Source organism: Chrysemys picta, chromosome 1 (assembly GCF_011386835.1).
Source record: "Chrysemys picta bellii isolate R12L10 chromosome 1, ASM1138683v2, whole genome shotgun sequence".
Taxonomy (NCBI): Eukaryota; Metazoa; Chordata; order Testudines; family Emydidae; genus Chrysemys; species Chrysemys picta.
Window position 1 is genome coordinate 219,347,739 of NC_088791.1, and position 27,859 is coordinate 219,375,597.

Here is a 27,859-nt window from a genome sequence, read left to right on the forward strand (position 1 = left end):
AGGGTGTGTGTCTCTGTCTGCCATGCTGTTTCCTCTCCCTCCATTCGTGCTGCCTTGTAGAGTGTGAGGCTACAGTAACAACAATGGGTTAACCCTTGAGGGCTCAGCCGTATGCTAGTTCATCATTTAGCAGGAAGGTATTCCCTGGGAAATATCCCACCCTCTTCCACCCTCTAACTTCACCACCTCAACCAAACTTCACAATCATCATTGCTGTGTACAGTATTAAATTGTTTGTTTAAAACTTATACTGTGTGTATATATATATAATATAGTTTTTTGTCTGGTGAAAAAAAATTCCCTGGAACCTAACCCCCCCCATTTACATTAATTCTTATGGGGAAATTGGATTCGCTTAACATCGTTTCGCTTAAAGTCACATTTTTCAGGAACATAACTACAACATTAAGCGAGGAGTTACTGTACTTTCTTTGCTTTAGGTTTTGCAACATCAAACTGTATAACTTCCAAGGCCTTGCACTGCCCTGACTACCTTTTGTGTGACCCTCTGGTTGTGAAACACTGTCCTAGCAGAGCAAGAGCACAAAATACTTCTACTTTAGAATTTGGGATCAACTGTGTTCCCTCTTGGAGTAGCAGCACCGGGCAGGGAACAGAAACAGACAATGCGAGGCTGATATTTCTGTTTTTGATTAGACTTGTTTGGCTTTTGTTGCCAGTTTCAGTTTTTCTTTCCTTCCTCCTTGTTTTGTTTTGGTGGGGGCCATTTCATTGGTTTCCCATTTTTTTCCCTCTGCTCTTTCTGAAAAACAAAATGAGAGGCTCAGTCTAGAAGATGAGAAATAGCCTTTGTCCTGCCCAGTATTGGGTAATATTTGAAGAATTGGGTACAGGTGGGTCTAAGCCTGCCCAAAACAAAAGACACTCCCCTCAATTAAGGGGGAGGATACATTGATCCCAAGCAACAATTGATTTACTGGGGACAATGAATGAAAAAATAGGAGTGGAAGTGGGGTCAAAGATTGAAAATTAGGGATGTGGCAGGGGACACCGAGCAGAAACCCTCGATAGCACCCACTGCTATTCAAAGGTGTCTAGGGAGTCAGTGGATGCTGCCCAGAGGAACTCTGCCGGAGGCATGATCGTACAAGGGATTGGATAGGGCCCAACAGTCATGGAACACCTCCGTCTCTACCTTCCTCCTCCTGGTATGATGGATGGCCACGTTGGCCAGCGCCAGGAAGAGGTTGACAAGGAGGTTCCTCCACTTTGTGCGGCCATGGATGGGGAGTGCATTGATCAAGAGAAGTGAGGAAAAGTGCAGCCAGAAAATGGGCTGCAATTTGATGTACCCTATATAGATATGCACCAGGGTGTCCCTCTCTCCACAGAAGGACAGGTGTCAGGGAGTTTGTGAATTGCGTCAGGTACACACCCATGCTTACGGCTCAATGAATGAGCCACCAGCTAATATCTCCAGCCAGCCATGGAACCAGAGTGGAGTACAGACTGGCCCACTGGAGTGCCTCGCCCTGTTTAGGTGGCAGCAGATCCTGCCACTTGGGACATGAGGGTGAGGAAGTGGATGGAAGAGAAGCACGAGTGCATACAGATGTTCTCTGGGCATGGTTCAGAGGTGGACAGGCTGGATGTCATGCAGCTGGCTCAAGTGGCGTGTCGGGGTGGCAAAGGAGGCTCACAGGGCAAGGGCCTGATGATGAGTTAAAGAGGGCCAGGGGTGAGGAGTGGGTGGGGAGCAGCCTCCTACAGGACCCACTCAAGGAAAATGAGAGAAACAGGAGGCAATGCTGTACTCATTTCTTGGAGCACATGACAGAGGGCACACTGGATGGGCTGCCCCATGCCCAAGCTGAGCGCCACAGGGTCCAGACAGTCCCTTTGATCGTAATCCAGGAGGTCTCACATAAAGGGACACTCTGCCACCTGTACATGGAGATGAGGTTTGTGTAGCAGGGGTTCTGTGAGGAGATCCTTCTGCTCAATGGCCACCACTAAGGTGACCAGATGTCCCGATTTTATAGGGACATTCCCGATATTTAGGTCTTTTTCTTATACAGTAACTCCTCACTTAACATAGTTATGTTCCTGAAAAATGCGACTTTAAGCAAAACGATGTTAAGCAAATCCAATTTCCCCATAAGAATTAATGTAAATGGGGGGGTTAGGTTCCAGGGAAATTTTTTTCACCAGACAAAAGACTATATTATATATATGTGTACACAGTATAAGTTTTAAACAAACAATTTAATACTGTACACAGCAATGATGATTGTGAAGCTTGGTTGAGGTGGTGGAGTCAGAGGGTGGGATATTTCCCAGTGAATGCCTTACTGCTAAATGATGAACTAGCATTCAGCTGAACCCTCAAGGGTTAACACATTGTTGTTAATGTAGCCTCACACTCTACAAGGCAGCACGAATGGAGGGAGAGGAGACAGCATGGCAGACAGAGACAGAGAAACATGCCCTGTGTGTGTGTGTGTGTGTGAGAGAGAGAGAGACGCGCATTGCCCCTTTAAGTATGCTGAACCACTCTAAGTACATTGCCTTTTTAAGTAGACCAGGAAGTTGAGACAGCAGCTACTGCCCAGCACGTTCCCTCCATCCTGAGCCGCCCTGTCATGTCCCTCCCTCCCCCCCCCCGCTCTACGGAAATGGGGTAAGCAGGGGGTAGGAGCAGGGGGGAGGGAGACACCCTGATATTAGCCCCCCTCTTTCCCCTCTCCCCCCTGCACAACAAAAAGGAGGCTCCCAGGAGCAGCTCCAAGGCAGAGGGCAAGAGCAACACAGGGCAGTGGTGGGAGGGGCAGCTGAACTGCCGGCAGGCAATGATAGCCTGCTGGGCTGCTGTCGCACAGCGAACTTAGGGGAGTGGGGAGCTGATAGGTGGGCTGCCAGTTCACCCTGGTTCCATGCCCCCACCAGCTAGCTCCAATGGGCTGCTCTTTCTGCAAGCAGTGGACAAAGCAGGCAGCTGCCAAACAACTTTATAAGGGAGCATTGCACAACTTTAAACAAGCATGTTCTCTAAGTGATCAGCAACATAACAACAAAACAATGTTACCCAGGATGATTTTACGTGAGGAGTTACTGTATAAGTGCTTATTATCCCTCCACCCTCTGTCCCAATTTTTCACACTTGCTTTTTGGTCACCCTCGCCACCATGGACCTGGTCGTGGAAACTAGCTTGCAGGTCCTGAAGAGGTCTGGGCAACAAACAGAGAGGTCTTGGGGGACACCTCTTGGGTGGAGATAAAAGAGCTGCCAGTTGTATTGGAGGTGACAGAGGAAGGCATGTGCCAGCATGTTCTATGCCGGACTACCTGCACTGTAAAGGAGACTCTGTGGGACCTGGAGGCAGCCCAGTGTTTGGTGAGTGGTTTCCCTGGGTAAATGAGGCCCCAGCCCTTGTGCCCAATCTGCAGAGGAGTGTACTTGGCAGGGGGCTGCCCAGGATCTAGCTGTGATGCTGCCTGCCATGGCTGGGAGCTGGCCTGGCTGAATGTGTCTCAGCTTGGGGAGTGGGCACCAGGCTGGCACCAAGAGTGCTGCTGTGGGGGCTGTGTTACATCCCTATGACTCAAGTGGAGTATGATCCCACCTCAGCTGGGAGATGAGACCGTCCATCCTTATAGCGGGCAGGGGGAGTGTTAGGGGTGGGGTTTACAGTGCGGGGATTCTGCCCTCTGCAGGTAGCGCGAGAAAGTGCACAGTGCACGTGTCATCTGGGATTACATCATCTGTGTCTGTGTGTGTGCACAATTGTGGTCTCTGTGATTGTGTCATCTGAGTGTTTGTGATTGTGATTTGTGATTGTACATCTCTGTGTGTGACTGAGATCTCTGCGATTGTATCGTCTGTGTGCGTGTCTGACTGTGATTGTGTCAGTTTATTGATCCCTGTGTATAGTTGTTATCTATGAGTGGAATAAGCCTGTGTGATTGTGTGTGCCATGCCTGCTTGATGTGGCACTCTTCCTCCCTCTAGTGTCACCTAGACCATCTAGAGATTACTGAGTCTGCTATAGCCTTAGCTAAGAACCACTGTGGCTTTTAGCTCATGCAGTAGAGGCTCATGCATTAAGCTTCAGAGATCCCTGGTTTGATCCTGCCTGCCAACAGACACACCCAGTACTATTAGTATGATAAAAGCCTCCAAACCTCTGTAGTATATAGCATTTCCCCAGCCCTGCACTCCTGGAAGCTTCCCCTCCTAGTGTATGTGACCCACCCATCTCTTGTTTGCTACGAGACTGGGGATCATGGGCAGCAGGTATAAGAAGCTAAATGGGGCAAGAAATGGCGGATGCGGCACACCTCCCTTTGGAAGTATGCCCACCCTCCACCTTTGGAGTGCTGCCTCCGGAAGCTCCCGAGAAGTGGGGGCCGCAGGTGCCTGGACCATGGTCCCACCCTCGCGCCACCTCTTCCCCCGAGACCTCCTTGCCCGCCTGGGGGGGGGGAGGGGAGGGAGCCAGAGAGGAGCGGGCGGTGGGCGGGACGGCCTCAGGGGTGGACAGGAGTGAGTGGAGGGAGGCCTCTGGGGAAGGGGCGGAGAGGAGCAAGCAGCAGGTGGGGGGCTCATGGAGCAGGGGTGGAACGCAGGAAAGGCCTTCAGGAGAGGAGGCCGAGCGGGGGTGAGGCCTCGGGGCAGAGCAGGGGGCTGGGCAACCCCCCCACTTCTAGGGAGGTTCTGGTACCAATGCCCAGCCTCCCCAAACACAAGAGTCACACACCACCTAGGCTGGGGATGATTGTGCTGAATCATATTGAGTTGTGTTGTGTTGTGAGTTGTGAAGTGCAGAGGGGGGTTAAATGAGAAGCAATCTTAGTTTACAGGCTTGCACAGATAGGGAACTGCAAGATAGAGTGTTTTATAGGTGGGAGCAGGGAGATAGGTTAGCCTAGGCATGTGGTTCAACTTTCCTTTGGTGGAAAAGAGAAACTCGTTGGCTTCAAAAAATTGAGGCTCCCAACTGCTATTTTGGTTTTTGCTACAGGGGACATGTTGGTTGTTTCCTGATTTAAAGCAAACCACAACCTCGTAGTCTTTTGCCAATTTTCTGTCTTCATTTGCAGTTGTGCTGTTAACTGCTGTTTGTGAGCTTGTGTGTGTAGGTGCTTATGTATGTTTTTGTTTCTTTGCTTTCCAAAATATTGTACTGACAACATTTAAAAATCTTATCTATTTCCTTAGCAGATTTTCGAAATCCCACTCACTCCAGCAGAACACATCTATGTTTATTTGTCTATATATTAGCATACATTTTGCACAATTAAAATGTTTAGCTGATCCATTAAAGTTAATGGGATTCTCACATGCACTGTGATCCCTAATAGGGGATCCTGATATAGTATTTGGGTGTGGCCTGCACAGAGTTCTTTTGAGGCCTGGGGCAAAATCTGAAACTGAGTCCTCCCTCCCCCACCCTTCCAAATTCCCAGGGTTACAAAAACACTGAAGGGAGACCCTGGGGCAAGAGCAGGGAGGAGACTGGAGAGAAAGCCTGCCATGCACCCAACCTGCAACTGCAGCTCCTGTCCTGCAGTGCTGGGCCTGGCTCCCCACTCCCCCATTCTGGGTGTTGTGAGCTGACGCACAGGGTTACAGTACCAAACCTAAGTGGCACTGTGACCCCATGCACTAGGTGGCAACACCACTCCCACAAATTTGTCCCGGTTGCCCCACTGTCATGATGGAGGGATGGCCAGGCCAAACCTGAGTGGTACTGTGACCCTGTGTACCAGGTCACAGTGCCACTCAGTTTGGGTTAGAGTTGCCAGGCGTCCAGTTTTTAACCAGAACGCCCGGTTGAAAAGGGACCCTGGCGGCTCCAGTCAGCACCACTGACTGGGCCGTTAAAAGTCTGGCCGGCCCCAGGCAGACTGGGGCGCAGGAGGGGCTTTGGGGTGTGGGCTCTGGGCGGCGCTCACCTCAGGCGCCTCCCAGGAAGCGGCAACATATCCCTCTGGCTTCTAGGCACAGGGGTGGCCAGGGAGGCTTCACACGCTGTCCCCAAGCACTGGCTCCACCCCCACAGCTCCCATTGGCTGTGGTTCCAGGCCAATGGGAGCTGTGGAGCCGGCACTCGGGAACAGCACACCAAGCCTCCTTGACCACCCCTGTGCCTAGGAGCCACAGGGACATGTCACCACTTCCTGGGAGGTGCCTGAGGTGAGCGTCACCTGGAGCCCGCACCCCACACCGTACCCCAACCACCTGCCCCTGCCCTGAGACCCCTCCTACACCCCAAACCTCTCATCTCCAGCCCCATCCCAGAGCCTGCACCCCCAGACAGAGCCCTCACCCCCACTGCATCCTAATCCCCTGCCCCAGCCAACAGCCCCCTCCTGCATCCTGAACCCCTCATTTCTGGCCCCACTCTGGAGCCCACACCACCAGCCCAGAGCCCTGCCCCATATTCCAACCCCCAGCCCCAGCTCGGCCCCCCAGAGCCCGCACCTTAAACCCCCTTCCGCACTCCAACCCTCTGCTATAGCCCGGTGAAAATGTGTGAGTGAGCGAGGGTGGGGGAGAGTGAGCAATGGAGGGAGGGGGGATGGAGTGAGTGGGAGTGGGGCCTTGGAGAGGAGCGTGGCAGGCGCAGGGCAAGGGCATTCCGTTTTCTGCAAATAGAAAATTAGCCCCCAAATAGGGTTGCCATCTCAAATGTGGCATCTGGGTCCTGAGTTAGGTTATAGTTTTTGAAATACCTGCATTATTTATAGGCCCTTTGTCTTGGAATTATCCAGGGTGATCTGTGTAGAATTCTTTCAATATCTGTGGGCTGAATATATCTGGACAACCACCCAACTCCCAGAATTTAATGATCATATTAGTTATGTAAGACTGGGATTCTAATTGACACAGGACATGACTTAATGATAACTAAGAACCGCATCAGCTGAAACAGTAAGCAGAAGCCACTGATAATAAAATTGGTTGTGGACATAACATCTGATCCAAAAAAGGAAGGGCCAGGAGCTCATTCACGGCCTGATTCTGCTCTCATTGAAGTAATTGCCAAAACTACCATTGATTTAATAGAACACGCCACGTCTGGGCCCTGAGTAAGAAATGAGTAAGCACTGCCAGATTTGTCTCAATATAAAGTCTCCTTTAAGCATTAGACTCTCATGTTCCATAAATGTACTTTTGCACAATTCTGTGTAAATAGAGTACCTTTAATTTAACTATTTTCTTTATACAATACAAATTATAACATTTTTTTCTGTGATTATATGGAAATAAACATATTGTAAAACTTATAAAGTTATGGGCTCTAGGTAGGGTATATTTTTACATAGGAAATGACATACTGGGTCAGACCAGTGGTTCATCCAGTTCAGGATCCTGTCTGTCAAAAACCAGTATCATGTTAGAGGAGTGAGAAACTCTCTAGTGGACAAATATGGAATAACTTGCCCATCCAATTCCTATCAGTTAGTGGGTTGCCATATGCCCTGAAGCAAAAATTTTTTTTTTTAAATTTACTAATTAGTAAATAGATATTACAGGCTAGTTCATCATTAAACAGTTACCAAATAATGCTAGGGGCTGCTTCCTGGTAATAAAGGTAGTGCTCCATTGTACTTGCCTGACACATTGCCGACTCCATCAGAGATTTATTCTCAGTGGCAAATATAGACAAAGAATGATACCACTCACCATACCACAAAGATTCCTTTAAAAAATTCAGTTTTTGAAATTTTATTTGTCCCTTCCCTGCCCTTTATTTCTTTTTAGCCCACAAGTGAAATGATAGGATTTTTTGGTGTTTTACCAGGGTTCTAGTTTTGTTTTTTTGTCACGCTGTAACCTTTCACTTGAAAAATTATGGAGCAGACATAGGAAAAAAGGAAGAAGACAAACAGGAAAGTTTGAACATAAACACAATGTGGTATTTATTTGAAATGGTTATTTTCTTGTTTTAATTATCACTGGTTCGTAACATCTTAAAACATGTTTTTTATATAGAATGTTATATTTACTTTTACTTCTTTTTCCTCTTATATAAAATAAATAAATAAGGATATGGAAAATACCATGAGCTCCTTACTGCCTGCAATTTGAATGATGTAACTCCATTTGATCTGAATGGAAATTAGTAATTTCTAGCTATTCCATAACACTTCCCTTAAGTATCATTATCCAAGCAAAGAGGTGAAGTGACGTGCCACAGGTCACCCGACAGGCCAGTGGAAGAGCCAGGAATAGCATGCAGATCTTCTGAGTGCCAACCTACTGCTCTGTTCACTAGACCACATTATCTGGGTGCAGTAATTGTTATCCTTTCCATGATGGTGGCCCCTTTTGCTAAGTCAGATCTTTTGCAACCCTCCCACTCCCATAACATTTACTGTAAAAGTAAGAGTTAAAAAACGCATAAATGATAACAAGGATAAGCCTATATAATTGATTTATGTGGGCTTGTCTACAGTTCAAAGGCTACAGAATTCTTCTGTCAACCTAGTGCTGTCTACAGGGGGAATTAGGTTGGCTTACCTACACCATTCAGGGGTGTGGATTTTTCACAGCCCTGAGCTACATAGTTATGCCAACCTAATTTTCTAGTGTAGATCAGGCCTCTGTATATGGTTGGAGAGATGGCAGGGAATTGCTTTACCTCAAAGGGGGAGGGTGTGCAGGGGGAAGGGAGTAATACTTTCTTTGCTTTAGAGTGTGATATAATTTCCAATGCCTTGAGATACCCTGACTACCTTTTGTGTAACCCACTGGTTATGAAACACTGTCCTAGTAGATTAAGAGCACAAAGTAGCTTCTACTTTAGAATTTGGGATTGGTTGTGTTGCCTCTAGGAGTAACAGCACCTAGGCAGGGAACAGAAATACACAGTTAGGCTGATATTTCCAATTTTGATTTCAGCTTGTGTGACATATCAGGGTACAGTACAGACCAGTGGGGGGCTGTGTGACCCCTGCCCTGCAATCTTGGGTACCTTACTGGACTAGCTCCCACCTGGACCAATCACAAACAGCCTTCCAGCATACAAGCCACATCCTGAGAGTCTGTGTGTAACTGCAGCCTACCAGCCACACTTGGGTTACACTCTGGTTCTCACCAGCCTTGGTTATATTGCATGGTGACCCAAACACACTCCCAGATTTCCCCCCAGAACAGCATGTCTTGAGCTGCCCAGCCCTCTCCTAGACAGTATAAATATTTTAAGTACATTATTTCTTTAAGGGAATAATATGTCAATTCATTATTTCAAACAATTATTCAGACACTTCAATTTAAACACTCTGGATTAGATAAAACAGTAAAACAAGTTTATTAACTACAAAGAAATAGATTTTAAGTGAGTACAAGTAGTGAGGCATAAAAATCAGAAATGGTTACAAGAATAAGGATGTTTATTAATGCCTAATATAACAAACTATATTAGATTCAAACAAAATTCCCACCACATATACCAGCAGATTACTGACCAAACTCTCAGGTCAGGACCCCTCCTCCACTGAGTCTACATGAAAGGATGGTCTCTGTTTTTTTTTTTTTACCTGTTTGAATTTCCTTTGTCTTCCTTTCCTGCTTGAGGACTCTGTTAACTGCTTAAATGCAAATTAAGGCACACACACCTTTCTTTGTCTAGGACAGACCTGTTTGCCAATGTCTTCCTGGGCAGGGCTCTGGGAAGGGCCCTTACAAATTCATGACCGTGAAAAATGCATCACAGACCATGAAATTTGGTCTCCGCTGTGAAATCTAGCTATTGTAGAGGAGAAGCAAGGCTGGGGGCGCCACAGCTGGGGGCTCCTACTGTGTGCCAGGCTCTAGCTTTCATGGGGGAGATAGGTGCACCAAGCCATGTGTGTGTGGACCTTCCTGCAGCCAGGGGAGGTTCCCAGAGGCAGGTCTTGCCCAGCCCCCGGGGAGCAGCCAATGCAGGGAAGAGGACATCTCATCCCTCCTCAGCCTGGCCCCTCCCCAGCTCCAGGCCTAGCACTCAGGGATTAAAGGGGCCTTAGGTTGGGTATGTGTGTATGCGGGGGACCACAGCACCCCCGACCATGGGCAGTCACCCACTTGCCTGCCCATAAGGCTGGCCCTGCTCCCCCCACTCATGTGACCCTCACTTCTGTGCTGCTGCCAGTGGCAGCGCTGCCTTTAGAGCTAGATGCCTGGCCACCAGCCCCACTCTCTGGCCACCCAGCTTTGAAGGCAATGCTGCTGCCATCAGCAGCGCAGAAGTAAGGGTGGCAATAGCCCTGCAACCCCCCTCCCCTCCCATGACCCTTTTTGGGTCAGGACCCCAGGGTTACAACACCATGAAATTTTAAATATCAGAAACCATGAAATTTACAATTTAAAAAAATCCTACAACCATGAAATTGACCAAAATGGACCCTGAATTTGGTAGGGTCCCAGCTATAGGGTTTAGAAGGTGTGTTAATAACATCATACAGGTGACCCTTGCACCTTTACATGCAATGTTGCCACACATATTTTACCAGCACAATAGTGACCAGCAAATTATGAGTTTTCAACTGGCACCTTACGAGCCGCACTTTGAACGAAGATGTACTACGCTAGTATGCAGGGGGCCTGCACACAGGGGTGCATGATGCCACAGCTCGTTGGCTTTGATTGCCAGGTTCTGGTTCTCTTCCCTGTGGTTTGTTTTGGTGCAGATCTTTATTGCTGGTTTTGCCATTTTCTCCCCCCTGCTCTTTCGGAAAAGCAGAGGGAGCTCAGGGTGGGGAGCAGACCCAGCCTCTGCCCTGCCGCCGGCGGAGCGGCTTCCTGGGTAAATGAAGCCCCGGCCCAGATCCGGAGAGGGGTGAATCTAGGACCCGGCTGTGACGCCGCCTGGGTGGCGAGGGGCCTCGCCGGGCGCTCCCCGACTCTCTATCACTCTGGAGCGGGTCGGGGCTCCAACCCGGCTCCCCTAGGCGAAGGAACGGCCTGAAGCCCCGCCCCTGCTTCCCCTGCGCCGCAGCCAATAGGCAGCTGCGTTCACTCCCCCGCCCCGCTCTCGAACTGGGGGAGGAGGCGGAGCGCTCGCTCCGTTCGCTCCCCGGGGGCGAAGCCGTCACTGCAGGGAGCGGGCGGGGGAGCCTCTCCGCGGCGGGCAGCGCGATAGCGCGCACGGCGCATGCGTCATCTGGGATGGCTGCCTGTGTGTGGTTGTCACTGATCTCTTGTTGTATCATCTCAGTGTGTGGGGCTGGGATCCTGTCACTGTGTTCATTGATCCCTGTGCCTAGTTGGATGTCTGTGTTCAGAGTGACAGCCATGTTAGTCTGTATCAGCAAAAACAACGAAGAGTCCTTGTGGCACCTTAGAGACTAACAAATTTATTTGAGCATAAGCTTTCGTGGGCAAGGACCCACTTCCTGGGATCCGATGAAGTGGGCTTTAACCCTCGGAAGCTGATGCTGAAATAAATGTGTTAGTCTCTAAGGTGCCACAAGGACTCCTCGTTCTTTTTGGGTGTCTGTGACTCTCACTGAGCGCCACGAGCTTGTGTGACTGTGTGCATGCTGGCTGAGATATCAATACTCTTGAAATATTAGCATCATAAAAACCCCACAGCCAGACTGTAGCAAGGACCTCCCTTGCACTGCTCTGCTCCGCCCCAGGCTTGCCCCCCCGCATGTGACTGACCGGTCTCCTTTGCTAGGCGATGGGATGATTGTGCTGACTCATGCTGAGTTAGTTACTGTGAAGTGCAGCGCAGAGGGAGTTAAATGAAAAGCAATCTGTGGTTTGCAGGCATTGCGGTCCTGCACCAGATAGGGAGCAGTAAGGTACTGTACCTGCTGTGGGGGTACCTGAGGCATGAGGTGCAACTTTCCTTTGGTGGAAAAATGAATTATTTAGCTTAAGTAAATGGAAACTCCATCTGCTGTTTTGGTTTTTGCTACAGGCAACATGTTGGTTGTTTGCGGATTTAAAGTAAAACCAAAATCTTATAGTCTTTTGCCAATTTTCTGTCATTTACAGTTAATGTTTTGAGCTGTTAGCTGCTCTGTTTGTGTGTTAGGGCACTTTTGATTTTTTTACTTTCCAAGAGCTAATATTGACAACATTTAAAAATCTTATCTATTCCCTGTGCAGATTTTTGAAGTCTTGGAAACTGCATCTTCTTTCAGAAGGAGGAAGGATGGTAATTCTGAGGAAAGTTATCAAAACTGTTCTCAGCATTGAGCAGGCGGAAGGGGTTGGGGCGCGTGTTCGGAGAAGCATTGGCAGGCCTGAGGTATGCTCTATACTTCCTCTCCTCCTGAAGAGATTTGATGTGGTGCCTAATGATGATCATTTCCTGGTTGGAATGTTTGATGGTAGATATATGAAAAGCAAAACCCATCCATAATGCATTAGCTTCATACAGCAGCAGGAAAAAATAGCACCATCAACTAATATAATAGTAATTCCCCAGTCCTGTGTCAGGGATTTCCTGATGTTCTGGTTGTGATATGATTTTTGGGGCTTGGATAAGAGGCAGCTGGTGATGCTCAACCAGAGATGATGGAGGTGATGCTGTGAAAGCCTTTAGGGCAGGGGTCGGCAACCTCTGGCGCGCGGCTCGCCAGGGTAAGCACCCTGAATTTGATAGGGTCCCAGCTATGGGGTTTAGAAGGTGTGTTAATAACATCATACAGGGTAAGCATCCTGGCGGGCCGGGCGGGTTTGTTTACCTGCTGCGTCTGCAGGTTCAGCCAATCGCGGCTCCCACTGGCAGCGCGGTTCGCCGCTCCAGGCCAATGGGGGCGGAGGGAAGCTGGGGGCGGCGGGAAGCCACGGCCAGCACATACTTCAGCTTACCGAGGTTGCCGACCCCTGCTCTAGGGGAAACAGGAGAGTTGATACCTGCCTCATTTACTTTTTAAACTGGAGATTTTCAAACTTTTGTCAATATAGTAGGAGAACTGGGGGTCCTGTTGCGGGGACCACGGTTGGTATTAGATAAGAGTGGCAGTTGTGCCACTGTATTGTCCTGCAAACTGTGGCCTTCTCTTTCACATATAGATCTTACCAGTTATCTATGTCTTAGGCTCAGAGACTGGATTAGTACAATGAACAGTAGATGAGGCTACCCCTAAAAGCTATGGGGGAAACTGCTGTTGCAGAATGCTTGCTTCTTGAAGCTTCATGTAGGGAGCACATTATATTTGTGCTCTCCATAGCTTGCACTGGATTCAGGTTTGCTTCTGGGTACAATTCATAGTGTTGGCTTTGGTTGTTCCCAATAAAGCTCTGTGTAGTTTGAGTGCTTACTACCTTAGAGCCTGCCTCTTTATCCTTGTGTGGTGCTACAGCAGTTGAGATCAATTGATGCACTCAAGTTGACAGATAACAAGGGGGCTTGTGGTATGGTGTTACCCAGAGTTCAAGGCTCTGGAATTCACTCCATCCATCAGAATCTGTCTGCTGACCTTCCAGGCATGCTTCAGGGTCTATTTATTCACTCAAGCTTTTGCAGGAGTGGATCATTAGTGAGAATCTTTACTCTGGGGGAGGAGCTCTCATTGGACTGGAACCAATATGTAAATAGTTCTTTAGTTATTTTTAAACTGCTAGGTATAAATGCTATGAAACTCTTTTGATTAGTATACTTCAAAAATAAACACAGGAAATAAAGATAATGAGCACTGAAAAATGATATAGTTTCTATAATTTCATTTGCACCTATATTTGTGTAACTTAAATTTTGAATGCTGGGCTGTAAGGGAATCTGTTTAAGAATCAAAGGATATTTTGAGGTTCAGTATTTCTGACAATGTTATGTTTTGTGTGCAGCAGGTAAAGTAGAAGTTGATGCAAAATCTTTGTCTAAACATCCTAAATTTGATTTATTTCAGTTAAAAAATGTGGATCCTTTTTTGTTGCTTGATGAATTCAAAGGAGGTAAACCAGCTGGCTTTCCTGATCACCCCCATCGGGGTTTTGAGACGGTGAGTAATTTTAGGTGATCTTCTGATGTATGTTTTTAAATTTGAACCTGCTAGTGTCACTATAACTCAGGGACCTGTTATTGCATCTGTGGCTGTGTCTACATGGATGGTGGTGTATAGCGTACAGGCACTCCATGTGTAGCAACAAGGTGCAGTGAAATGAAAGTTGCATCCACACTGGTCACTGCAATGTTGTAAGGTTCCTGCTTCTCAGGATCAGGGCCTCACCTCCTTCCCCCGGTAGTGTCGGAGACTAAGCACCTATGCCAGATCTGTTGCTTGGGAGTTCTGGCTTGCAGTGGGGCAACTAAATGAGCAACAGCTCAGGTCTCCTGGGTGTGGGCTGAATGAACTGGCAGTGAATAATTCAGGCCTCATGGGTGTGCGCTGAGTAAATAAACAGTTGGTAGCTCACACCTCTTGGATGAGGGCTGAGCAAACAGTCACTAGCTCAGGTCTCCTGGGTGTGGGCTGAGCAAACAAACAGTCACTGGCTCTGGCCTCCAGCCATGAGTGTGCGCAAGGGGACCTGGGCCCACCCTGCACCACCGGGTCCCAGCCTAGGATCCTTTAAGCAATGGGTGATCCTGTTGCTGCATTGGCAGGGGAATGTGGGGTTACTGCCTCACCTCTCGGCAACTCAGCAGGACTAAAGTCTCGTTTCCCTGGGCTGCTTCTTATTGGCATCTGGTTGGGTTGCTCTGTGGCCGCTGGTTCCCAGTCTCCTTGTTGAACGGCTCACTCTCTGCTTCCTCTTTGGATTCCTGAGTCTCCTGGGTCAGTGGCTTGTCTTGACTCCAGGCCAGCTCAGGAGAGTTGTGGCCCGCCACAGCTGGTCATGGGCTCCGTGGACAGTTTGGCTCTCTGGGAAGGACGTCTGGCTCCTTCCCTGGTCTGGCCCCAGCTGAGCTCCAGGGCCCTGTTCTTTTACTTCCTGCAAGGGAAAAGGTTAGCTGAGCTCAACTCTGCCTCAGGGCTATAAGGGGCAGTCAGCAACCCCTTCCGATCCCACCAGGGTTTCAAGATGTTCACGTGGTATATTTGTCATTTCTTCCTCTTGTCCAGCTGCTGGATTTCATAGTTTTTGGCCCCACTTGGCAGATCACTTCATGAAGCCCCTGCTATTGGGCGAGCAGTTTTGACTCCTCAGAGGAGAGTAACAGGAGAACCTTGTCCCCTGGTTCAAAGGCTATTTCCTGGCTCCCTGGTTGTATGCCTGCTCCTGTGACTTCTGTGTGTTGTGAAGATTCTTGCGTGCTAAGGCCCCCACCTTCTCAAGTTGGGTGCAGTCAGAGGATGTACTGCAGGAGACCTTATAATGGGGAAGGTGCCTGCTCCCAGCTCTCACACACCAGGTCCAGGACTCCCCGTGGCTGCCTCCCATAAAGCAGCTCAAATGGAGAAAACTTGGTTGATGATTGGTTAACTTCCCAGATTGTGAGTAGCAGAAGCTCTGTCAGGGAAAATCTCCAAAGCATGCCCTTGAGGGTTCTGTTGAAACGTTCGACTAAGCCATCCATTTGAGGGTGATAAACGGACGTCTGAATCATCTCAATGCCCAACAGGTTGCGGACTTGCTTAAGCAACTTTGATGTGATGTTTGTGCCCTGGTCTGTCCAGATTTCTTGTGGGAGATCCACCCGAGCAAAGACCTCGAATATCTCCACAGCAATGGTCTGGGTTGTGATGTTATGGAGGGGGATTGCTTCAGGGAAGTGGGTAGCAGAGTCCAGGATCACCAAAATGTATCTGAAACTTCTCTTGAGAGGTCCCACCAGTTCCATGGTGATCCTCTCACAGAGTACCTCCACCATGAGTAGTGGGAGTAGTGTGGCTTTCGGTGCTCACTATGGAGTGATAAGCTGGGAGTCTGGACAGGAGCTGCAAAAGTCTTTGACTTCCCGGTGAATTCCTGGCCAAAAATAATGGGCCAAAATTTGGACCAACGTCTTTTCATGGCCCAGTGCCCAGCAGCAGGGACATCATGACTGAACCTCATGACAGCTTGCTTGTGGCACCAGGGCACAAGGGTCTGGGCCTCTTGACTTTGCGGGTCAGGGTCAACCTAGTATAGACAGTCCTCTTTTAGCTCAAACTGGGGATACTGTGTTGCCGATCGGGGCTCTGTGACCGTTCCATTTATGCTGGCCAGTTGCTTGTACGCTTGACTGAGCGTAGAGTCGTCTCGCTGGTTTTGGCCAAAGTTGGCTTCCAAGTTTGGTGGATCCTCCCCATGTTGATGAACGGGGTCTGCCTTCTCATCAGGGCTGTCGAGCTCGGTGTCCTGGGGTCCCTCAAAGTCAGTGTCATGATTACCAGCTGTCTCCCCCATTTCCTCGAGGGGGTCCCCCCTCAAACATGGGCTCTGGTTTGCCTGGCTCAGGGTTTGTACTGTGTAGAACCCTTGTGAATCCCTTCCAGTCACAGCTGCGGATGACTGGGTAGGCTAGGCCTACCATCATGATTCTGATCTCGCTGTCCACTGTCATGATGAATTGAGTGCTGGGGTAGGGCTTCACGTCCCTGTCAATAAACTGTAATTGGATGACTTCTCCCTGTGGATTTGGGGTGGTGATGAGGTCTTGCCAGATGAGTTTGATTACATCCCAAGTCCATGAGTGTGGGGACCTGTACCCTGTTAATCTCCATGGGACCGTCAGTTTACCAGAGGGCTGTTTTCGAGCATGAGCCTCTCCGGTGCAGCCTTGCCTTGCAGTCCACTGCCGGGCATTCTCTGGAACCCCCTGTAGAGTCCCATTGCCCTTGCATCTGGAACCCTCCCAACGAGCCTACACTGAGCCCCTCCATGCTTGGATCCTGCCTGGTTGAGCCTGCCTGCCCACATCTGGTGCACCTGGCTCAGAGGGGCAGAGTCCCAGGGTGTTTCTGGGGCAGGCTATGTGCTATATCAGGGTCAGGTGCAGCCTCACTGCTGAGTCCATGTCCCGGGGGTTGGGGGAGCTGCAGGGTGATCTCCCACCTTCGTGCAGCCAGTGGCCTGTGCTGCCCACTGCCATGCTGGAGCCTCTGCATTTACTTATTGACAAATAAAAGTTGCAGAATTTTAAAATATTGTGCGCAGATTTTTTTGTGTGTGTGTGTGCAGAATGCCCCCAGAAGTAAGCTATTCATACTTTCTATTCATTATAGGTTCTTATACTGCCCTCATCATCTTAGTATCTGGGTACCTTCTAGTAGTACATGAAGTGACATGACTAATATCTGTTATGTGTGATTTGTTCTCTCCTCCTCTCCCCGGGAGGAGAATTACATGTCCTGTTTGTTTTGGTAGGGTTATTTTTGTGTTTGTTTGTTTTTTAAATGTGGATGCTGCTGTGTGTTTAAGTTAGAGAAGACAGATCAAAGAAGGGCACCTTGCACTTACAGTGGAAGGTGGTGAGGTTTATGATGCAGGTTTCTTTCTGATAAAATTAGATGCTGCAATAAAATACTAACAAAGAGTCCTGTGGTACCTTAAAGACTAACAGATGTATTGGAGCATAAGCTTTCGTGGGTGAATGACCACTTCGTCAGACGCATGTAATGGAGATTTCCAGAGGCAGGTATAAATATACAGTCAAGAATCAGTCTGGAGATTTTTATGCTGTACTAAAACCACACAGAAACTGAATGCATCTTTCCTCAAGCGACTTCTGGTTTGTTCCTTTGGAGTTTGTAGGCAAACAGTAACAGTTGGTCTTGCTTGGAGATGTTGGCTGTACTTGAAACAATACCCAGCCCACCCATAGCTACCCCTTTGCAAACTATTATTTTGCAGTTATTTACATGTCATCTGTCACCATAGGAGCTGGACATCTTGAATAGCATGATAAGAACACTACAATCCCTACTGGGTGGCCAAAACGTGTTTTCTTATCATGGTGTAATGACAAAATTAATTGGCTAGCACCCATCTCATCACAGCACTCTAAAACCAACGCTAATTAAACAGATGCATCTTACCCTCATCCTTGAAGGGCAGCAAGCTGTACTCCCCAGTAAGAGGAAGTGAGTTCCATAGTTGAAGGTCTTCTACTGAGAGACTCCTAAAACTGGGACTTCAGAGTCCTCTTCCCAGAACGGAGAGCTATCGTGTACCAATTGCACTTCTGAGCTGCAGTGAGTTTGTATGTATGGATGTGGATAATGGTAATTCAGTTTTGAAGGGAAAATTTCTCCATGCTAGGTAGGTCCGGCATATGGAATCCCTCTTGGACAGATTTCTTCATTTCATTAAAGCCCTTGTAGTGTTTGCTAGTAAGCCTTAGGCCTAGTTTAAACTGCATGTACAATATTACATTTACATTTGAGAAGTAAGGTTGTGGTGACTCAAAATACTAGCATTTTAGCAAAATGTTTTTGGAGTTACAGTATTTTTTCAAGTATCAGAGGGGTAGCCGTGTTAGTCTGAATCTGTAAAAAGCAACAGAGGGTCCTGTGGCACCTTTAAGACTAACAGAAGTATTGGGAGCATAAGCTTTCGTGGGTAAGAACCTCACTTCTTCAGATGCAGTATTTTTTCTTAATTTTAAAGAAAAGGGGCTCCATTGTCTATGGGGAGAAATTTAGCGCAGCGTATCAAACAAAATAGCCATGGAGGTTACAGAAAACCTCAGGGCCAGCTTGCAATACCCTAGTTGCATTGAACAGTGTTTTACAGCATGAGCAATCCCACTGACGTCAATTAGCCTACTTTTGGAATAAAACACTACTCACAGTGAAGGAGGTCCTCAGTATCTCAGGAATACAAGCTCAATTAACATGGAAATGGGAGCAAATGCAGAGTGGCACATTTTTTCATTGTGGTATGCAGGGAGTTAGCAATGCAGCTCACATTAATATTAATATTTAAAGAATATCACCATTTGCCATACCAAAATTCATCCTAGATTCAGTATCTTCTCTCATGATTAATAAGCTGGTTAATTGTATGGCGTACTTGTGCAAAAGTGATTGAGAAATTCATGGATTCCACTTAGAACTTGACTTTTTTAAGCTCATTGGCATACATTTCCAGTGAAAAGAAACTAGTTGGACTCACTATGTATTCTTTCTATATTGCTGACTGTTAGAAATATTTACATTACACAGAAGAGCAAGCACAAAACATACAATAGACGTGGCAGTTTAAGCTCACTACATAATGTACATATTTTTAAAACTGTGCTTATTTTCCCCTCCTCAGACTAACTAACATTCAGGCTACTGAGTGCCAGAAGGTTTTGCACACAGCATATAAAAACAAGTAAACTTTCTTTTGTTGGACAAAAACCTAGACAATAAGTTTTTCCTGTTTTTGCACAATAATAAACTTGCTGAACCAAGTAAAGAGAGTGATTCTTGGCAAAGCTTCAAGCTTATAAAATACAAATATTAAAGTGTGCATGACACTTAATTTATTTAGAACTGGTCATTGACCAGGTGGTATTCACCCAAGGGTTCTGAAGGAACTCAAATATGAAATTGCAGAGCGGTGGTATGTAACCTATTGCTTAAATCAGCCTCTGTACCAGATGACTGGTGGATTGCTAATGTAACGCCAATTTTTTAAAAAAGGCTCCAGAGGGGATTCTGGCAATTACAGGCTGGTAAGCTTGATTTCAGTACCAGGCAAACTGGTTGAAACTGTAGTAAAGAACAGAATTATCAGACACATAGAAAACAGGATATGTTGGGGAAGAGTCAACACAGCTTTTGAAAAGGAAAATTGTACCTCATGAATCTGAACAGGCCACAGAACCTCACCCAGCCATTCCTGTAATAGACCTCTAACCTCTGGCTGAATTACTGAAGTACACAAATCATGGTTTAAAGATTTCAAGTTACGGAGAATTCAGCATTTACACTAGTTTAAACCTGAAAGTGATCAGTTTGACCCTGAGTGTGTGGGCAAGACCCACCAACCAGACACCCGAGAAGGTTTAAATGGGTTTTAAAATGGTGCATAGGATGGTGAAGGCCCTCCACATACAGGTGAATTGAACCCTTAATGGACTGTATATAAAGGTATGGCCTGAGCCACTGTGGTAAAACTGTCCTTTACTGTTCAAGAGTGGAGGGTGAAGAGTGGCCATCTTCACTTTGCTTTCGATCACTATAAGATTCAGGGGTGCCTTTTTTTTTAAAGGAAGACATAAAAATAGATTGGCTTTAACCCAATGTAGAGAAGTGACTATTCCATAAACAATGATAATTTATGCACAGGATAGGAACTAACAGTAAAGAGTATGGCCAATCCCAAGTATTCAAAAATCATGAGTCAGGCCCGAAAGAATCATGATATTTTAAAGAGGAATTTTTGTGGTCTCTTTTTGTCTTCTGGTTTTTCACCTTTAGGGTGTACTCAGGTCCCACTTACAAGCTTTTCTCCTTAAGCTTGAGTGCTAGAATTTTTTAAAATGAAAACTGGGAGTTGTCTTAAAGAGGTGGGTCTTCAAGCAGAACTCCAACTGTCATGCGACTGGTTATTTATAACAATCATGAACTTACAGCAGGAAGATTTAATATGTATAGCTAACATAGTGTCAGTGGGCTGAGTCCATCAAACTTTATTTCTCATGAGAACCGGCAGATGGCATTGTGTGGCAGCACTAACAATCAGCATGCTGAATGAAGTAAGAATTTATTTCATGAGTATTTACTGGTGGGTGGAAAGTACTCATAAAAATTCCTGTTTAAGAAAAGTGTCTTAATTTATGCTTTAACGGTATGATCCAATGGCTATTGAAACCAAGAGGCATTCCATTGACTTTATAGCACCAAGGACCTGAGCCAGTGTCCGTTAGACAAGTACTGTATCTGCCTTCTGACTCCACCAATAGAAAGATGAAAGAACAAGAAAAATCTGAGTTCCAGTGTCCTTGTATGTGACATACTTGGGATAAAGTATTTGTTTACTCCATTGGCTTAATGCAGCAGTTATTCTTCTAAGCTTTTATTATAATGGTAAGGTATTGCTTATTTCATTGCCCATTTTATAATAATACATAAAAAAGTGGGTTAAACTTAAAAGGAAACATTATAGTATAGTGCTGATATCACACCATCATATCTTTTATGAACATAAATATATCATTGTAAGGTCAATAAAACAAATATTTTCTTTTTTTATGCAAACTACTATTTCATTCAAGTAGAACAAGGTATGAATCTGTAACTTGAAATATATAGGAGAAATAGTATTTATAACATAAAAATGTTCACTTAAATATAATAAAAATGATTGTCAGAATTGGTAATTCCCGCCCCTCCCCACCCAACTCCAAATGACTGTGCTTGTAAATAGATCCCAAAAGTATAAGTTCATTTAAAATTGCAGAGAGAAACTCAAGGAAACTAATACAGACTTTGGCTGATGAAATAATGTCACTGAAAGTGTTTCAAATTGTGGTCTCACTTATAACTACTGTCAGCTTAGAATCATTACAGAGAAAAGTGTGGTTTGGAAGCCACTTGCATTCAGCTCTGCTATAGAGCTGGTTGGGAATTTTTCAATAAAATGTTTTTCATAAAAAAAAATGCTGATTGATTAAAACGGAAACTGTTCACAAAACAGGGTCAGTTTCGATGATTCTCCTGACTTGAAAAGCTTCTGGGGAATTTTTTTTCAAAATTGTCAAAATTTTGATATTTTAGAAATGAAGAATTCTGGTTTTCACTTTTGAAATAGCTTTTTATTTTAAAATTTAAGCTAATTGTGATTGACAAAGGTTAAAAAAAAAGTCAGAATCACAGTGGAACATTTGGATTGATGCAAATTGGAAAACTTTGTGACTTCTGTCTCAATTTGGGATGGAAAAAAATTTTGAATTCTCAAAAATAGTCATGGGATGGGAAAATCATTTATCATCCAGCTCTACTCAGCTACCTCACTACCAGACATTCTCACTGTTGCTGAAAGACAATTGCCTGTTCCAGTTGGAGTAAGGAGAGGCAGTACAACCACTTAATAGCTTGAGGGTGCTTGATATTGTGAGGTGAGAACTATATCCAAGTGTTTAATTCTCTGCTGAAAGAATGAATTTCTCCTGTGATGGGAGACTAGGGCCTTTGGTTTAAAAAATGCCAAGGCCAGAGTTTTTTTTCCCTCGGGATATGCCTACTACTGTACTGTCATGCTGGTCCCTACACAAGCGGCGACCCCAGTTTGAGAAACACTGAATTATGGGCTATGGGCTCCTTTATGCAAAGTGCTGTGCAAACATAGAGGCAGGCACAATTCATGCCCCAACGAGTCACAGCCAATAAGGTATCATTTACGGAACTCATATTATCCTCCTGCAAAGTGCAGTAACTGTCCAGCTCATGCTTAATGTTTTGTTTGCTTAGTGTTTAGCTTTTGCTGTGTTAGTCTATGAAGCTTCCACATTGAGTACTTGAAAAGCTTAACTTTTAGTATATAGTATCTGAGTTTTTGCAGCCTCTCTGCTCAAGTTAATAATTTAGCCTTATTATCATTCTTGTTGACTGCCTCTGGAACATCTCAATGTCCTTTCTGTACAAGGCTGCCAGATACTTAGTGGAGTATTGCAAATGTCTTAAGAGAAGTAGAATAACTTATTCCTCTTTGTTTATTTACAGCCATATGTTGGTGTTGATGGTTCCATGATTCTGTCTCACACCCATATCCGCTCTATGTGTTTGCGTAATATATGGGCCTCAGTTTCTATGGGCTGTGCAGCCAGTTTAGGATGCAACTCTGCAACTTGATTCAAACTCACAGTGAGACTCATTGGATGCAAATACATACAAAACAGAAACAATAATTCTCGCTGAGTCTTCTGCAAACTGAAACCTTTGAGTTCTGCACATCACTGTTTGAGGTTTTTTTGAAACACTCAAACCCTGACATCTTACTGGCTGGATTATTTGGACTCTGATTTTGTTTGTGAATTGGGACTAGGTTACATTACGTTTGGTTCAGCGAAGCAGTTACGTATCTGTTCGCCTTTTTAAGAGGTTTCCTGAGGTATTTTCTCTATTGCACACAATAATAACTAGGCTTATATATTGGTTTTCATTAGAAGATGACACAGTTACTGGCTTAGTTGATGGGGAGAAGCAGTAGATGTGATAAATCTTGATTTTAGTAAGGCTTTTGACACAGTCACACATAACATTCTCATAAGCAAACTAGGGAATGGTGATTGAGATGAAATTACTATAAGGTAAGTGTGCAGCTAGTTGAAAGACTCTACTCAAAGAGTACTTAGCAATGGTTTGCTGTCAAACAGGGAGGATGTATCTAGTGGGGTACCAAAGAGGTCAGTCCTGGATCTGGTACTATTCAATATGTTCATTAATGACTTGGATAAAGGAGTGAAAAGTATGCTTATAGAAATCTGTGGATGTCACCAAGCTGGGAGGGGTTGCAAGCACTTTGGAGGGCAGGATTAGAATTGAGAATGCCCTTGCCAAATTGGAGAATTGGTCTGAACTCAACAAGATGAAATTCTTGAGAAAAGAAGACTGAGGGGGTCTTCACTGTGTTACGGGCTGTTTAAAAGAGGATGGTGAACAATTTTTCTTCATGTCCATTGAAGGTGGGACAAGAAGTAATGGGCTTTATCTGCAGCAAGGGAGATTTGGGTTAGATATTAAGAAAAACTTTCTATCTCTTTAATTAAACTAATTAAATACAGACTAAATGGAGATCAGCCAAATATACATCCTGTTTGTAGTAGACTGAGGGCTTGTCTACACTATTGCTTAAGTTGATGTAACTTCTGTCGCTCAGGGGAGTGACTTTTTTCACACCCCTGAGCGATGTAAGTTACATTGGCTTAAAACGGTGTCCACAGTTCACTATGACGCTCTCCTGCTGACATAGCTTCCACCTCTCATTGAGGTGGAGTAATTATGTGTCAGCATAGCGCGTCTTCACCAGATGCGCTACAGTGGTGTATCTGCACCGATGTAGTGTGGCAGTATAGACTAGCCCTTAGTTAGATCATCATTTTAACAAACAAATTTAGGATAATTATAGACCTAACAAGAAGCTGACCTTCAAATTATGATTTGGATGTTTCTCCCCTTTTATATTTTTAAGTGAAGAGTTTTACAGTCTGACCATTTTTGCTCAATACAAGAGTGGAAAAAGTCATTGGGTTTGATTCTCCATTATCTTGCAGCCATATCACAAGGGCTACTTTGCACAGCCTATATCTGTGCAGTGTCAGGGTAAAAACACTACCATTTGGATTTACACTCACTTTAAACAGACTTAGAGATACATCTATTAGACAAAAGCCATGCATAAACTGAGGGAAGGGTCAGGCCTTGTCAAATGCGGAGTGCAGTCTCGTCAACCTCAAACATTCAGGAATCATTTGTCAGCCCACCAGAATCATGAGATTATCTTAAACTTCATGAGATCTTAGAAAACAACATATTTTTGACTCTGTATTTGCCTTTACATTTTTTTCATTGAGGCTTCATGTTGTCAAGGCTTTCTCTGCAACAAGGGCTAAAAATGTACTTTATTTTAAATGAAAACTATGATTCTCATGACTTCAGGAGCTGGGGGCTACAAGAAAAACAGCAAATACTGTGAGATTTGCAATAAAATCATGAGTTGTCAATATGCAGTGAGCAGCTCAGCTGCCCCATGCTTTGACGGCCCCTGAATTCCAGGGATCAGACCCTCAGAGCACATGGCCTGGTCAATTCTGGCTGGTCTCTGAAATCTCTTCACCCATTCTCTTTCTCGGAGCAGAGAGAAGAAGCAGTGTGGCGCAATCCAAGCTGAAGAAACTCGCTCCCTGCATCCTAGTGGTCCACTGCTCTGCTCACGTAGTTCAGACAGAACAGGGAAAGGGATTGGCAGGTGACAATATGCACTGTTCCACAGTCTGAGCATGCTTAATGTATTTAATCAGTGGTTCTGAAACCTTAATTTGTGGATCACCCAAGTCACTCTCGATCGTCAGCAAAAGGAGAAGCTTTGTGAACCAAATAGTGGGAGATTGGGCAGGGATTTGAGAAGCACGTTGCTCCATGAAAGGGGCTTTTGCTAAGTGGTCCACAGCAGGATGTTGGGGTGCATCACTATCTGATGTGACTAAGTAATTTTCTATGTGATAACAGTTAATTTCTCATAACACACAGTAACAGAGATTGTACCACAGTCCTAAGTGTAAGCACATTGAAATAATGATGAACTTGGTCCAAAAAAATCCTAGTACATCTTTATATTGTTTATTTCCATCAGCGGAATTTTTGGAATTAAAAGTTGGGTATTGAGGTATGTGGGAATGGCTCCTAATTTATTCTGTTTTTTTTCTGCCTTGACTTTAGTCATATTTTGAAACCATTCTGATTGTTGTGATATACAAGAGTTGACTCTTGGTGGTATTAATGGTTATTAATACTTACGGGTATTCATTTTACTGTCACAAATATATGTTACAGGAAAGGTTTCTCCGATAGTTAAAAGCTTACATAGCTATGCCAAACCTTTAACCACATGATAGTCTACAACTGTTTTGAAGGACAGTAATTATGTCTGAGGAGTACTAGTGCCATGCAACTTTGTTGGAGTCTCACAAATCAAAAAGAAACCAAATAAGTAACCTCATCTCAATTATGTCTCCCTCCTTTCAGAAGGAGAGGGGGGAACTCTTTGCCATGAGTGTTGACATGTGCATGTGTGTTGGACTTCAAGAATGTGACTTTTTTTCCTTCCCCTCCCTTCCTCTGATAAGTGTTTTGTTTCAAACAGGCTTAACAGTCTCAATATTTTTTTGTTGACATGGGCTCATGCTCTTATGTGCTGTTGGCAAAAAGGGCTCTTCATTCTTTGGTTACTTACTATTAAGTGTTTTTTTTCCTTCCATCTGGCAGAGTCTCAAAGTGAAAATGAAGATTACAAATGCTATTGTGGGCAGAGTGCTTTTTGCAGTAACTCAGACATTCAGCAACAGAGGGTCCTGTGGCTCCTTTAAAACTAACAGAAGTATTGGGAGCATAAGCTTTCATGGGTAAGAATCTCACTTCTTCAGATGCAAGAAATGAGGTTCTTACCCACGAAAGCTTATGCTCCCAATACTTCTGTTAGTTTTAAAGGTGCCACAGGACCCTCTGTTGCTTTTTACAGATTCAGACTAACACGGCTACCCCTCTGATACTTGAGTTACTGCAGACATTCTTATCCCATTTGTGTTAAATTTGACTATTGTCAGATAGAATTTGCATGTAAAAATTATTTGACTGTTTTATGCTAATAAGCTCTCTTGTGAGATTATATACATTGCAGTAATGCTACTATTAAAAATAAATACTGTTGTAAGAAGAAAAATTGCAGCCAACTTTATTTGACACTTAAAATCCTTAGGATAGGACTTGGTGCTGCTTCCAGTCTCTTTTCAAGAAGAGAGTAAATGCAGTTTAAAGCAATTACTTTCAACCCAGTTTAGACTGATGTTTTTTAATCATCGATTGACCATGAACTCCATAAACCAGGGCAAAACAAGTGCAAAAACCTTGTTTGAATTAATCCTAGTTAGGCTCTGCATCTTAAGTTTTATGGGCAATGTTGCCTAAAACCCATCAGGGTTAATTAACACTCTTTGGGGAGTGGCGGAGGGGGGGAGGGACTGCAAAACAGCTTTTCACGCTCCCCTGCCCACCCTCTCAGATGTAACTAGTTCCTGTCCACTCTCACCATGCCACTATGCATAAGGCCAACAATAGGATTTTGGGGAGGATTGGTGAGGTAACTCTTTAGAGGAATTGATTCTTAACTCCGTCACCTTGAGCCTTCTGCTGAAAGAGAGATGGAGTCCAAAAGTTTGTGCTGGGGTCTCTATATAGCTGCCAATATTTTGTGCAGGTACTAAACAAGTGGCCTTTTTCTTTTAGGCTACTTGTTTAGTACCTGCACCAGGAATCAACTGGAGGCACAGAGGCTCTGTGCCTCTATACAATCCCTTGTAGCTCCACTCCTTGGCGTATGGCATCTGATGTTGTCCATCAGAGTCTAAATAGCCTGATTCAATACCAGTGTCATGCTGTTGTAACTGCACTGACTTCCCTGGAGTTTACGTCAACATCAAATTAGAGTAACGGCCCTTTGATTTAAAAATTAGCTTTCCTTATGTCTTGAAAGAAATAGACAATGCATGACCATGCAGGTTTTGGTTGATGAGTAAGCCAGCCAGGCACTAGAGGGAGCTCACATTAACTAAAAAGTAGTGAGGAAATAATCCTCCTTAAGTGGAGTGGAAGGACAGCCATCAATCTTTAGTAAATAAAAAGGCCAAAAACGAGCAGAGAACTGTTGAACTAAAACTTCTAGTATGGCATTAAACCAGAGTAAAAAATGTACTATTACTAGTTTTTAATTGGAAGAATAGTTGTCAATTGGGAAAAAACCAACAACAACCTGGGTTCTTACTATGCAATTCTTGAGTACAAGATGAACACTACTCATACTGAACATAAAGCAGTGCACATGACTCCCAAGAAGGTTGTAATTCAGTGGATGCATAGTACAGTACAAACATCATAAACCACAAGGACTTAGCTCTAGAGACTTAGAAATGTTAGCAATGTCTCTGTAATTGAAATAGGCGCTTCAGAAACTTGTAATATATGCAAGACAAATTTCAGAAGTTGTTAGGCTTTAGGTTGTTTGAAGAAAGGCGGAGAGGGTACATGAGATGAGGAGGAAGATTAGTGTGTATACAATGTTTAACAATTAATTTGTTCTCTTTAAAAATGAGATTTTTCAGGAATTTGAAGCAAACTTACATTGTACAAAAGTAGTATAGAAGTGGTTCTCTAAAATATAAACAGATTCATAGCTGCACAGCTCAGGATGCTTTTTGACCAGGTGGCAGTAATACCTGCTTTGTGCCTGCAGCCTCTTTCATATGGAAAAAGTCTCTACCGCTTTCCTCCATCCTCTGATCCCTGCATAAGTAAAACCCAGCTCTTTGGTTATGTTCTGCAAGCA

At 45.0% G+C, this 27,859-nt stretch overlaps 1 protein-coding gene across 5 annotated transcripts in view; it reads left to right on the forward strand.

Annotated features, from left to right (window-relative positions):
- The first annotated feature begins 2,527 nt into the window (after positions 1 to 2,527).
- Positions 2,528 to 27,859, forward strand: part of PIR (pirin) — a 96,953-nt gene continuing 71,621 nt past the window's right edge. Inside the window, exons 1-4 of one of the 5 annotated variants that reach the window (XM_065580365.1) lie at positions 2,528 to 2,641; positions 3,170 to 3,355; positions 12,068 to 12,209; positions 13,813 to 13,905. In XM_065580365.1, coding sequence (XP_065436437.1) covers positions 12,114 to 12,209; positions 13,813 to 13,905 — 189 coding nt within the window. In that variant the 5' untranslated portion in view covers positions 2,528 to 2,641; positions 3,170 to 3,355; positions 12,068 to 12,113. Of the gene's footprint in view, positions 3,356 to 10,704; positions 10,788 to 11,599; positions 11,758 to 12,067; positions 12,210 to 13,812; positions 13,906 to 27,859 lie in introns of those variants that run through there. The other 4 variants (XM_065580355.1, XM_065580359.1, XM_065580370.1 and 1 more) reach the window with 4 other exon arrangements.